At 42.9% G+C, this 13,867-nt stretch overlaps 2 protein-coding genes across 2 annotated transcripts; one reads left to right on the top strand and one right to left on the bottom strand.

The window, feature by feature from the left end:
- The first annotated feature begins 3,422 nt into the window (after positions 1 to 3,422).
- On the top strand, positions 3,423 to 7,057 carry LOC108673243. Its single transcript, XM_018161042.2, has 3 exons — positions 3,423 to 3,470; positions 4,843 to 5,319; positions 5,615 to 7,057. The coding sequence occupies exons 2-3, from the start codon at positions 4,876 to 4,878 to the stop codon at positions 6,116 to 6,118; spliced, it is 948 nt and encodes a 315-aa protein (XP_018016531.1). The 5' UTR covers positions 3,423 to 3,470; positions 4,843 to 4,875; the 3' UTR covers positions 6,119 to 7,057.
- LOC108673236 (dynein axonemal light chain 1) lies at positions 6,919 to 13,837 on the bottom strand. The gene is made up of 7 exons (XM_047883952.1): positions 13,782 to 13,837; positions 12,666 to 12,844; positions 11,999 to 12,110; positions 11,456 to 11,545; positions 10,970 to 11,060; positions 9,790 to 9,957; positions 6,919 to 9,082 (listed from the first exon to the last, which is right to left on the bottom strand). The coding sequence occupies exons 1-7, from the start codon at positions 13,782 to 13,784 to the stop codon at positions 9,015 to 9,017; spliced, it is 711 nt and encodes a 236-aa protein (XP_047739908.1). The 5' UTR covers positions 13,785 to 13,837; the 3' UTR covers positions 6,919 to 9,014.
- Between the last annotated feature and the right edge of the window lie 30 nt (positions 13,838 to 13,867).

Raw genomic sequence — 13,867 nt, 5'->3', positions numbered from 1 at the left:
ACTCCACCAGCTCACTACCAACGCTCCACCAGCTCACTACCACCACTCCACCAGCTCACTACCACCACTCCACCAGCTCACTACCACCACTCCACCAGCTCACTACCACCACTCCACCAGCTCACTACCACCACTCCACCAGCTCACTACCACCACTCCACCAGCTCACTACCACCACTCCACCAGCTCACTACCACCACTCCACCAGCTCACTACCACCACTCCACCAGCTCACTACCACCACTCCACCAGCTCACTACCACCACTCCACCAGCTCACTACCACCACTCCACCAGCTCACTACCACCACTCCACCAGCTCACTACCACCACTCCACCAGCTCACTACCACCACTCCACCAGCTCACTACCACCACTCCACCAGCTCACTACCACCACTCCACCAGCTCACTACCACCACTCCACCAGCTCACTACCACCACTCCACCAGCTCACTACCACCACTCCACCAGCTCACTACCACCACTCCACCAGCTCACTACCACCACTCCACCAGCTCACTACCACCACTCCACCAGCTCACTACCACCACTCCACCAGCTCACTACCACCACTCCACCAGCTCACTACCACCACTCCACCAGCTCACTACCACCACTCCACCAGCTCACTACCACCACTCCACCAGCTCACTACCACCACTCCACCAGCTCACTACCACCACTCCACCAGCTCACTACCACCACTCCACCAGCTCACTACCACCACTCCATCAGCTCACTACCAGCACTCCGCCTCACTCCTTGATTTCTTCTCATCACCAGACAATCAATGAAGGGCGCGCGAGTTTTCGCTGGCCTTGAGGAAACGAGGAAACCGCGGTTATTTGCTTCACCCAGCCTCCATAGGAATAACCAATTAATTTCTTGGTTGAATTCGCTTCAAACTATCACGGACTTTCCGTTTGAAGAGTAGGATAAGAATCCAAAAATATTTATCTAGCCAATTTTTCTCATGGTTACACTTTAGTGGTGTATTATCGGTAAACATGATGAACGAAAAAATGTTAGGGACCAATTATTACGTAAGGAAATTTATGAGATATGAGAATAATGTTGATACAAACTCGTATATCGATTATGAAGGAGAAGAGAAGAGCCGGAACACAACGCGCTGACCACCTTCATTGCCACGAGAAGAGCCGGAACACAACGCGCTGACCACCTTCATTGCCACGAGAAGAGCCGGAACACAACGCGCTGACCGCCTTCATTGCCACGAGAAGAGCCGGAACACAACGCGCTGACCGCCTTCATTGCCACGATAATGCAAATTCGCGTGTGGCAGCAAAGCGACGTCGATGTAAATTATTTCGATTTGTTGATCAATTGTTTCACGGCCAAGGTCAGGCACGTCCGGCCACTGGTGGCATTCCGCTAGCCATTGTCAAAGTCAACTGGAGCAAAATGTTATGTTTCTTTGTGGGAAACTCCGAGTATAGAGGAACGATATATGGAACCCATGGCATTTTGATTTATTGCATCGAGTGTCATGATAAATGTGGACATTGCTTTGTTTGTGGCATGGATAGGGAAACTTTCCTTCATACATTTTTTACTTTTTAAGCGAACACGGCAATAATAATTTAATTCGGACACGAGTGTGAAGGTCACCTGAATGGCAAGAGCTAAATGCTGAGGCTCGCACTCCTGAACCTTAGAGCAACGCGGCGATCGAAGAACGTGGCATTTGCAACGTGTACGTCATTAATACAATTATTGTCTTGGGCATAAAGGTAAATTGTTCAATTTCAGATATTGCTATATGCGCTCTCACCATTGCGGCTATTAAAATACTTGGAGTTACCCGCACTTCGAAGAACGAAGAAGTTTAACTCATTTTTATTATTGACTCTGACACAAGATTTTCTGTCACAATAGATCGTATAACAAGTATGTGCACCGTAATAACAAACTTGGTCAAACATTCTCTAATATTTTGCCCGTACGTGAATTTAATACACTAAAAGAATTACCTTTAGACTTACATAAGGTGAGATCACTTCTGTATCGTTCGCAGGACTGTGCCATACGCAAGTTGAAGTATTGTATTTATTCGAAACTATTGCATTACGTTCTGCCCCTTGCTGGTCGCATTTAGTGGGCAAAATGACAACGAATAAAAAGAAGTCTTGAAACAACGTATTTGTTTGATTTTTTGCAATTAAATTCCACTGCTTTTTATGATCGAAATAACTGTGGCATGTTTATCTTTGTTTTTGCTTGGAACAAAAATATTCTTGAGATTCATTAAACTACAAAATTGCGTCATTTGCTAACTGGGCGGTGTACAACGTTGATGCAGGCGCAGACGTTGATGTTGAGGTTAGATGCACGGGCCAGCAGACGACGTTGATGTTGAGGTTAGATGCACGGGCCAGCAGACGACGTTGATGTTGAGGTTATGGGTCAGCAGACGACGTTGATGTTGAGGTTAGATGCAAGGGTCAGCAGACGACGTTGATGTTGAGGTTAGATGCAAGGGTCAGCAGACGACGCTGATGTTGTATTTGACTGGCCTATATCACTATATGAGGCGGCATGCAAGTCGACTCATGCAGCACTTGGCTTGCAAACTCAGGTGGAGGTTGGGGGACTGGCCTGCAGACGACAGTGGCACAGCGTGACGATGCACACTGATGAGTTATAATTTCTTTGCCTAAATTGCCTTCTATATGACGTCACGTGACATGTGCACACTTAAGAATTAACTGGAAAATGGAAATCCATATAGAAATAAACCGCAATAAAATTGTGAAGCCCAAAAAAGATTTTCATCGGAATTCTGTTCGTTGAATTTTGTGGTTAAGTTTATTATTAAGAGGAGGTGTCGCTCTTTTGAAGTTTTGCGCAGATGTGAGGCAAAGAAATGGAAAGATCATGGCTTATCTATGGACTGAATGGTTATTTTTGGTAACTGAGAAACTATAAGCTCCCTAAATTTGCGTCGTTTGTAAAATTTCATATGAAGTTGAATTTTAAAACACTTCTGTTTGATAAGTTTTCCTGAAATTAATGTTTATTGCCAGAGTGAACTTTCACCGTCTTATGGCTGTCTTCACTACAAGTAAGACAGGCTAATTAATTAATTCCTTCAATCGTTTCAAGACAAGGTCTCTACAGAAAGTGGTGGTTGAAACACTCAAACAACAAAGCATCCTCGTTTCTTGAGATTTATCAGCAACTCGAAGAGTTCGCAGCTCCAGATCTGCGCAGCAACTTCCTCTCGGTGTTCCGCGTCACCTGCGTTACGGTTCTGTAAATATTTTCCTGCAGTTTTCCATTGTTCGGACGAGACTACTTCCTGCGACGACGCCCCCTGCCCTCGCTGCCATGGCCGCGGCCACCCCGCCCTAGTTTTCAATGGAAATATAAAGGCGGCCTTCGCTCAGATGTTGCTAGTCTATTTATGCTGCCCCGTCCGGTGCAGTGACACCTTGATGAGAAACAGGCATGTCCCAACCTATAATTTCTGATACCAGATGTGATGTGATACTAAATTAGAAACACTTGTCGACTCAGCTGAAACTAAAGTAGCTTTTATTAATTGAAAAGTAAACTAATTTTTTTCTTTTGTCAATATATTGTTATTATTCAAATAGATCACACAGCCGAGCAGAACGAAATTAAAAACTTATGCTATAAACTTTTTCCCCGTAAACATTATTAAAAAAGTTTTGTAAAGATCGTGCAATCAAAGATAATTGTAACATTATGGGCATTAAATATTTAATCGATTTTCAATAGTTAATTTGCTCCACATTTTTTGCAATTACGAAGAAAGCCTATACTGAATTAAATGCTTGTCAATATGCAAATCATGTGTCACTTAAAGCATTCATAGGATCTAAATTTCGAGTATGAGATTCTGCATGCATTCTTATGCTATTTAATTATGAAGATACTGCGAAAAGATACGAACTAAGTATATATAAAATTATATTGTATAGGTTCAAAAAATTCGCTCAATGTGACGCGTTTCAATCGTTTCTTGCTAACGTCATCGTCTGAACCTAGATAAATCTATTTTCCCCTTCCTACTATTAAATCTTAATGATGATGCGGCAAGAATGAATAGTTCTATACCATATGCAATGAATGTCATACATATGAGCATGTTTTTTTTCATCGCAGGCAGGGCTGTCACTTGCCTTAAGGCATATCATGCTAATTTGTATATGTTCTACATGAACGAAATGTACAAATGCTCTTTATCGCACACACTCATAATCTCAATCATTCACATTTTTACCCATTTTATTTCGGATTCAGTCCAGAAAATGAGTATGTGAATACCATCAGTTATCTAATTTTTTTATATATGGTTGAATTATACGTCGAGTAACTACTACATCGTCCCTATGCAAAAATCTGACAATGCAATGACAGTGCTACTAAAGTCGCCACCGCACAGATGTTGCCAGCTTTTAATATAAACAATCTATTTTGTTATCAAAACTGAGCCGGACCTTCTAGCTAGATCAAAACTGATTAGTAGTTATTATGTAGTTATCGAACACTGAAAATTAGGATTCTGACTGCAGTATACTATGGTTCTTATTGACGAGCGGCGAATTCAGGGCAATATTTGCTGAGATTTAACTCACGTAACATTGACGGTATACAATATTGCTCACTTGACAAATTTTCAGTTTAAACTAATCTAAATCAATCTGAATCTAATATGTACGTCAAAAGTACGTATATGAAAATAATGTGCCAGTATACAAAATTGGCCCGTATAGTTCGCTAGTCACTAGTATTGATAAAATTTGCTAGTTTTAAGTGCCGCGATATACCAATCGGGCTTCAAATCGTTTCAGATTTGCTCCAAGGTTCCGTGCAAGTTTCTTGTCATGGACATTGTTGGATCGATGCTCGTGTCGCTGCTGCTGCTGGTGTCTGGGGCGTACGCCTCACAGTTCGTGCCTTTTGCTAACATAAGATATACGTACGGTCCTCAGCTACGACCATCGTACCTCTCCTCCTACTCTGACCTGCCGTACGAGCCTCCTGAGTACGGGCATAGCGACGGCTATGGGGCACCTAAGGAGGAGTCTTGCTACGACACGGTCACCCACATGTCCACCTTCACGAACTACGTCACCAAGACGGCCTCCCTCGTCAAAACTCTCCTCAAGACGAAGTTAATTACTATCACTGCCGTACAACGGCTCGTCGAAACTCAGTCGATAACGGAAACCCGAGTTGAGGTGAAGACAGTCACGGACTTTGAAACGAAGCGTGAAACTGTCACTGAAACAGAGACTGAAACTGCTTCCTTCACTAAGACGCAGGCGGTCAGTATCGGTTAAAGTTTTTAATGAGCCGCTTGAGTGTCCTCAAGAGGCTCCTCTTGAATGAGTGTCCTCTTTGACTCTTTGAATATTTTTGTGCTGAAGTTACATAAATGATCATTTATTTGGTGAGAATTTTAATTTTTTCATTGAACGGATGCCGTCATATTTTTCAGTTATTAGATTTTAACGGTAATGTTTCTGTTGTCAAGGTTTCTTTTCTCTGCTTCTGTATTTTTATCGATTATTTCTGTAGATATCATTGTCACAATTGTTATATTGTTTGCCACATGAGCAGACCCTGAGTACGGTCACGGTCAAGTCAACAGAAACCCTGACGGCCACTGAGACGACCGTGCTGCTTCGGTCTACTACGGACGTCTCCACCAAAACCGTCGACCATACCGTGACCGTGACGGATAAGTGCGATCCTCCAGTCACGGTCACCAAGTCTTACCATGAGCTCTACCTGCCCCACGCTGGAGACGATGACGACTTTGGTGGTGTGATGGGCGATGTAAGGAAATCAGAGGTTGATTTCTCTCAATCATCTCTGACAACTCCAAGCCTACCATCGAAAGAGCCGCCAGCACACGAGAGAATAGGAGATCTTCCTACCAGCCAGCAAGGACCCGATGAGGGGAGCAGCCTGCCATCACCCTCTTCTGATCCCAAACTTTCAGAACCAAATACTAATATCCATTTTGATGACGACAGTGTCTATAAATTTGGGTTTAACCGCATGACTAAATCAAATAATGTCATAGCTAAATCGAATGACCGGAACAGGGCTGGAGGTTAATGCGTTTATCAATCTTGCCTGATATATTCAACTTTAATAACGCATTTTCGCTAAAACAATAATAATAATTTCAAGTTCTAGTAAAGTCATTTGGTTCTGAACATTAACGGAATGGATTCGCATGAACATATTTCAATGTGAAGCCGCCACAAGCTACAAACTTTGCAAACAGTAACATTCCTTTGGCCGCAATTTCCATCTCTATCAATAACAATTAATGTAATTCGATGGAGCGCCAAAACTCTTTACCTTCGTTGCCTAGCTTTTCCACGAGCGGAGGCAACCGTAGGAAAGGCAAGCAGCGGAATGGAGACTTGAACCGTTTTATTTATGGGAGGACATTAAGCATTGAACTACTTTGCTGGTCCGCCCTGATCTTTGCCTGGCATATGACTGGTCTTGCTAATGTTATTGTAGTTCCCGCGTGCGATCTCCGAATCCTGCATTGCGGGTTAGTATCACATCAATGAGTTGAACTCACGTTCTTCTACTCTTCTAATAACGTGAATTAATATGCAATTGGTGCACCTGCGATGCACCAGTCCTCATTCAATTCACCAATTCAAACTCATTACTAGGCCGCACCTAATGCAGAGACGGGCCCGCATCTCAATTTTGTTAAGGTGAAGGCAAGAATGTTTTTAAAATAATTTCTCTGAATGAGTTTCTTGCGAGTTTCATGAATATCGAATTCATCTCTGCGATGCTCGACGGTATGTTCAGCGGTGTGGCGTACAGAGCATATGCATATTTATTGAAGCTTTCTTGTATCTTAAACCAAATGGATATGATTCAGAAACAGATACTTTCGGTATGGGAATAAACGCGTCAGTTTATATGAATCGTGTTATATTTATTTCTCAAGGTTGGATGATTGAGATCCGAATATCTGCTTGCGAAACATGATAAGGTCCAATGATAATAAATATTAATTAATAAGGTCATGACTCATTTGAACTACTCTAGCGTCTCGGAAAGTAAGACCAAATTAAGGGCAGCAACGGCAGCAACTCCGAGTCGCCCAAGGTCTTGGCCTTCCCATGGACTCGGTAACTTAGGATCCCCCAGAAGAGATGTATTTACTACGTGATTTAATTAATCCATTAGCCTTCGCAATGAATGACGTGCTGTGCCAATTAGTTCACTTTCAGGCAAGAAAGCAACAATTAATGTGTTCTATGGCTGAAACTATTAACGCCCTCGACAGTCTTGCCGGCTATTGTTATTAATACTATTCCATCTTATACGTATAACTATACCTACCACCTATAGTACTGCAAATAACCCTGCTATTAATACTACAAAAGTTAGCGCAAAATGCACAGTGATCTACTTTGGATTAGAAGTTTAAATAAATTCAAGAGATCTTATACGCTCCTAGCTACATTACGAGACAATAAACGGAAATAAAGTAATAAAAAGGCTGGATAAGATACTCCTGCTGCGTGACGATGATGGTGATGCCCTCGACAGTGGCTTGTGACGTCAGTGCACTATACTGAATGAAAGTTATTGTTATAATCATTACTGCTCAAGAGCCCGCAGCATCTCTGAGCTCAGAGCTCTGCTGAGTTATTTGAGTTATGCAGGGCAAGAGTTTGTTGTGCAAGTGGGAGGATGGGTAACGATGCAGGGCATGGCGGGACATGGGAGATCTAATGTGGTGAACAGATGTGATTACGTGTGAGAGGATGGAGGATGCTGTGTGTGTAAAGGACATTCTTGCATTACAGGGTATGAGTGGACTACGAATAAATGGACTAGTTCATCTATATAGGGCATAGATGAATTTTTGTGTGAGTGAAGGGCTGCTGTATTTTAAGAGGATTTTTTTCGGAAAAAGAATACACGAAAGCACCCACACCCGGTGAACACGACGCCACGGAATCGTGGACAACAATGCTGACATCCGCCATATATATAGTGTGACTCGATCTACTTGACCTAAGCCTTCGATTGTTCTCCCTTACAGCCGATACATGATGATCAGCTGACAAAGCATACTCTGGAGCTCCGATGTGTAATGATTTAAAATAGATATTAATTAGTTGCTAGTAAAGCTATATTCCAATATTGTACTTTTTACTGTCATATGCCAGTAAGACAATCATATCGCTCACTATCCTTATTTAAGATAAATTATTGAACCATTGACGATCTTCGTACTAGATACGATCATTGTTCTGAAATAAATAACACTTAAGAAGGAAATATGTACACTTTATTTTGACGAGGAGAAATATGAAGAATATTTCGAAAACGGTAACTTTGGCCTCAGGGCCAATAGTGGAAGGAACTTCACGATCTCATTGATCGTGAAGTGGCAGTAACTGCGGTCTTATTGATACGCCTGGAGGAACTTCTGTGTTCTTGAACACCAACTGCAGGAGTTTCGGTCTCATTGAACACCACCTGCAAGAACTTCGGTCTCATTGACCACCACCTGCAGGAACTTCGATCTCATTGAACACAACCTGCAGAAACTTCGATCTCATTGAACACCACCTGCAGGAACTTCGGTCTCATTGAACACAACCTGCAGGAACTTCGGTCTCATTGAACACCACCTGCAGGAACTTCGATCTCATTGAACACCACCTGCAGGAACTTCGATCTCATTGAACACAACCTGCAGGAACTTCGGTCTCATTGAACACAACCTGCAGGAACTTCGGTCTCATTGAACACCACCTGCAAGAACTTCGGTCTCATTGAACACCACCTGCAGGAACTTGGGTCTCATTGAACACAACCTCCAGGAATTTCGGTCTCATTGAACACAACCTCCAGGCACTTCGGTCTCATTGAACACAACCTCCAGGAACTTCGGTCTCATTGAATAGCTCCTGCAGGAACTTCGCCTCATTGAACACACCTGCTGGTCTCTGACCTAATTTCAGTTTCCGTCGTCGCCAACTGCGTCAGCGTGGATGGCAGTGATTGGGTCCGCTGGGGCGCTATCATCTGTCGGGCGTCATCATTGAACTACAATTCGAACTAATATTTTGATGTCCAAAAATTTCATCTCATCAAATTCAATTGACATTTGTTTGAGTTGGTTTATACTTACGGCCAGAGGAGTGTGTGTGAGAAACAATGAGCCAGCACGCAGCTCTACACTCATATCCTAAGCCACCATCAATCACAATTCCTCTCATTACGCCACGACTCGTCTTATATCCCTTCATCATCCCTGAACCCGCCATTTATCGCCTCATCACTCAATAACCAAACAATCACACCATCACCCCCCACTATCAGCAACCAGCCTTACAGCGCTCCACAACCCGCCACTCCTAACCTCATCAACTGCAACTCTTCACAAACTCCCATCACCTTACTACCCACTGCATATGATTAAAAATATAACTCAGTACTCACTGCAGTGAGTGACAGAGAGCGCATTTTCTCGTCGACGAAAACTTGAGGTCACGGACGGACGGACAGACGGACATGGCGAGCACAATAGTGCATTTTTTCCATAAATGAGAAAATGCGCTAAAAAACACACCGCAGACATCACTAATCCCCTCATCATTAACAACTCTCCACAAACTCCCATCACCTTACGACCCACCATGTAGGATTGAAAAACCCACCACAGACATCACTAATACTTTCATCACCTCAAGATACCACCTTAGGATTTAACAACCCCTTAGGACTCCTACCATCATTGTGGTCGAGGTCGGTCCCTGAGGGCAGCGGCTCCCTGAAGACGTCGTCAGAGACCTCCCTGATGAGCGGCAGTCCGTCCAACTTCTGTACCGACACGAGCCTCCTGAGCACCTCCTCCCGCCAGCCTCCTTCTGCGGTCATCTTCTCTTCCAATGGGTTGCCTGGTCAGGGCGGATGACATTTTCACTAATAAATATTTTGAACAATTTCTGCTTTCATGAAGTATATTGCTTGTTCTAGTGCAACGTCATGGCTGCATTATGAGTTCTCGCGAACATTGCGGTGTGAGTCTTGCCGGAGATGGAGCAAAAGTTCAACATATTAACGAGTCAGCTTGTATATATGGTTAAATTGGAGAACATGAAGACTAGGGAGTTTAATGCTAACTTTAGGAAAAGTCAACATGTCAGTCATGTTGAAGTTAACGAGCACTAGAATAAAGAACCTTGAGTGGAATGTGATAACAAAAGAAGGTAAATAAGACGGGTTCAATATGACAACCAAGCTGAAGAAAGTGAAGATGCTCGCACATGCGTCAGACTTGCCGAGTCCTTATAGCCCCACAAATCACCACGCGGACAAATACAGTAACCTGCAATTATGGTTGTAAAATCCAGGTTCAGGTTAAACAAAAAGGCAACTTTTGATTTGTTGATAAGGCAGTAGAACCCATAATCACCCAATTAAGAGAGTGCCATGAGATGTTCACTTGCTGCTCATGACACCACGATAGGGTGATGAATCGTGCGGTCTTTATCAAGTCAGTTTGAAATTCGCGATAAGTTTGGAGCACAAAAGTGGACTATGACTCCAATGGACTTACTATGGCCTCATTAATGACCACTCTATGGCCTCACTACTGCTTCACGAAAACGTTCTTTTCGACCCTCCGAAATATGGCTCAGATGCCTCGCCATGACACACAAGACGCCCACCCCTGTTCCCTTTTCCCTGCCACGGCCCACATGACCCTCGCCGCTGCACACATGTTTACCGACCCGACCCTTCCATCACCCTCACGATGTCCTCCATGACCCCACCACATCCCCGTGGCTCTACTACGAGAATAGCCCCATGGCCTTGCCACTGCCCCACAGCCCCACTACATCCCCAAGATTCTCTCCCTAGCCCCACATGGCCCCATCACAACGCTTTCCTGCAACGACTTCTCACCGACGAAGTTGAGTTCGACAAGCGCCGGCAGCTCGGCGAGCTTCATAAACTCGGCCCAGTCCTTGACGAGGTTGCAGGAGATGTAGAGAACCTGTTATACAATTATACAAGCACCTGTTATAGTTATACCATTACTCGAAATAGCAGCTCCTCTTTATCTTTAACCAGCATATGTTGAATCAGCTTCTGCTATACCAGTACCAGATACACCAGCACCTGCTACTCCAGCGTCATTAGCACCTGGTACCTCATGAGGTATAATTGTGTCTATATGTATATCTAACCTGGCAATTAATGTCCAGAAAATTCATTGATTTAAATTTTCAGGGTCGACAGCAGCTACGACATTGAGCAGCCGTTTATCCTGCCACCTGAGCTCCTTGAGAGCGATCTTATTACCCTGAGCTCCTTGAGAGCGCTCTTATTACCCTGAGCTCCTTGAGAGCGCTTTTATTACCCTGAGCTCCTTGAGAGCGATCTTATTACCCTGAGCTCCTTGAGAGCGCTGATGCCCTTCAGCTTCTCAATGAGGTTGTGGGAGATCCACAGCTGCTCTAGCGTCTCCCCCACGGCCTCCTGAATTGTACTGTATTTTATTAAAGCTTTCTACACTGAAATGCTGAGTGCTGACGAGCGTTAATACATTTTTATGAACAATAATATTGGAACTGAGCTGTATTAATGCTGAGTGTTGACGAGCGTTATTGCATTCTTCTGAACAATAATGTTAGAACTGAGCTGTATCAATGCTGAGTGTTTAAAGTATTATAGCACACATAATAACAGTAATATGGAACAGCGCTGTATTAGGCGTTTGTGCCACTCCTTATGTAATTGGACCTCACCGATAATTGGAAAGATCTCTCCGATCTTAGGATGGATCTCACTGACATATTGTTAAGAGTTCGTAACACCAGCAGCCAATCACAGACGATAAATCAGCATGCTACGTGTATTTAAGCAGTAGTAGTCTGAGCAGTAGACAGGGTTCGTATACCATGGATCTAAACCCCGATAGAGTTGACTCACCAGGCCACTGAGGCTCTTGATGTTGTTGCGACCCAGAGACAGCACGCGCAGGTTGCGGAAGTTATTGAAGTTAGCCAGTTTCTCGATGACGTTTGTTGAGAGCGACAGCTTCCTGTGCATATAGCGGTCTTCGTTTCAATTTACTCGGGTTTAATCTGATTTAATTCAAAGTCTAATTAATGTGTTAAAGTATGAATAATATTACTGCAATAATTTGTACGTAATTATTAATCTCTTGAAATGTAGTATGAATTTAGTTTTTCTACACAAGGTTTCGACTGAGCACCCTGCGTTCACGCAATTTACATTTGTATACGCATTATAAGGGCCAATATTAGAAGCATTCGAACTCGTTCATCGTTCACTCTTTCGAGTTAGAAGTTTAACACCTTAATTCCACTGCCAGATATTTCTTAAGCCCCGGGCTACTGACCAGATTACGCATGAATTCCCTGGAATCTGGAAAACTTTGTAACACGTGCACAATATGGGGGCTTGTCTTTTCTGAAGGGCCCTCTGTCCTTCCAGACAGACACCAGAGTTGTTTTTCCTACTTCTCACTTTGTAGCGAGTGGCTACGATCAATCAATTGAGGGTATAACCATGCATAAGTACGCTAGTATAACGTACACAGAACCAAAATGTAGCAATGAGACCGCAACTCAACTGTACGTGTGATAAGGTCTGCATGTGCTGATCAAGCTTCTCCAGAGGAGGGTAGAGGCCGACAAGTTTGACTTCCTCAACGTCGCTGATTTTGATATTGTTGTTATCCTCCCATTGCTTAATGGCTTCACGTAGAGACGTTGTGGATGTCTCCTTCACTCCTGCACTCTTGTTCTGGGCCTTCGACACATACAAACACCAACAATAATTGCGAAAATGTCGATTCTACCAGGCAACGATGCTCGTCCGTTTTACGTTACGTGACTATAAACTGGAATTTAAATATGGCGATCAAGATTTCTAGATCGTCGGTCGTAAAATTTAACTCTTTGTAGCGCCTGATTTAAATTTTTACAGAGAATTAATGTCCAAGTTGCATTGTATTTTGATGTGAATACAAAGTTTCTCAGAAACGAGGGTCTTATCACTTCGTCCAAACCATGAGAAGACTATCTGGACATAAGGGTTATTGGTGTAGTTCTGTCGAATAGCAAGAAATCAAAAGAGTTTTCATTGAATGTCAACATTTTAATTACGAATAGATGTGCTTTTATAATCATTTTTCTTCAGTTGTTAAAAGGAAAAAAAAAATTATAATAATTTTGAGTACATTTGAAGCGTAAATCTTCTCGAGCATAGAATTTTCTACATTCGAAAAGGATGCTTATGTTATTTTTTGCCATCACGTCGCAACGTCGCAGACTAAACCAAACTATTATAGCCCAAAAGCCGGAAAACGTCCGTAGCTGTTATTTACAAATCATATATATGTAGTAGTTTCAGTTTCATATGTTTTGGTGCAATCGAATCGTAATCAAAATTTGCTTTATGTCAGATGCTCTGTAGGTATGATAGAGACTAGAGTAGCGTAAGCAGTTAAATCAAACGGAGAGTGAGAGTGGCAAATGAACGGTGTGGTTGAGTGGTTAATTGGACTTTAGAGCACTGCGTTGCAAGTTCGAAGCTCCGAGCAAGCTCTCAGAATTATGCGTTGTCTGGAATAGGCAGCAAAATAGTTTTGATCCAATCAACACAGGCTTTACTGTCAATATTTATCATTTTCTTCTTATAAAACGTCAACACAAATTAAAACTGCATCGATTAATCTGAAACTTACCATTTTTTACCGCTCCTTTCATGAGTAGTAAATAACTATGCTTCAGTCCCCTTTCAACAAGCATGCATTGACGCTGTTGGTATCCA

This window comes from Hyalella azteca, unplaced genomic scaffold, assembly GCF_000764305.2.
Source record: "Hyalella azteca isolate HAZT.00-mixed unplaced genomic scaffold, Hazt_2.0.2 contig14097, whole genome shotgun sequence".
Lineage (NCBI taxonomy): Eukaryota > Metazoa > Arthropoda > Malacostraca > Amphipoda > Hyalellidae > Hyalella > Hyalella azteca.
The sequence above is the reverse complement of the archived record's forward strand: the minus strand, read 5'-3'. Positions and strand labels throughout refer to the sequence as shown.

Excerpts from the sequence above, each read along its gene's own strand:
- LOC108673243 (XM_018161042.2), top strand. The coding sequence starts at position 4,876 with ATGGACATTGTTGGATCGATGCTCGTGTCGCTGCTGCTGCTGGTGTCT. Across the intron at positions 5,320-5,614 it reads CCTTCACTAAGACGCAGGCG|ACCCTGAGTACGGTCACGGT; the intron begins GTCAGTATCGGT and ends CCACATGAGCAG.
- LOC108673236 (XM_047883952.1), bottom strand. Across the intron at positions 11,061-11,455 it reads GCGCTCTCAAGGAGCTCAGG|GTTCTCTACATCTCCTGCAA; the intron begins GTAATAAGATCG and ends ATTGTATAACAG. Across the intron at positions 9,958-10,969 it reads TGTCGAACTCAACTTCGTCG|GCAACCCATTGGAAGAGAAG; the intron begins GTGAGAAGTCGT and ends CGCCCTGACCAG.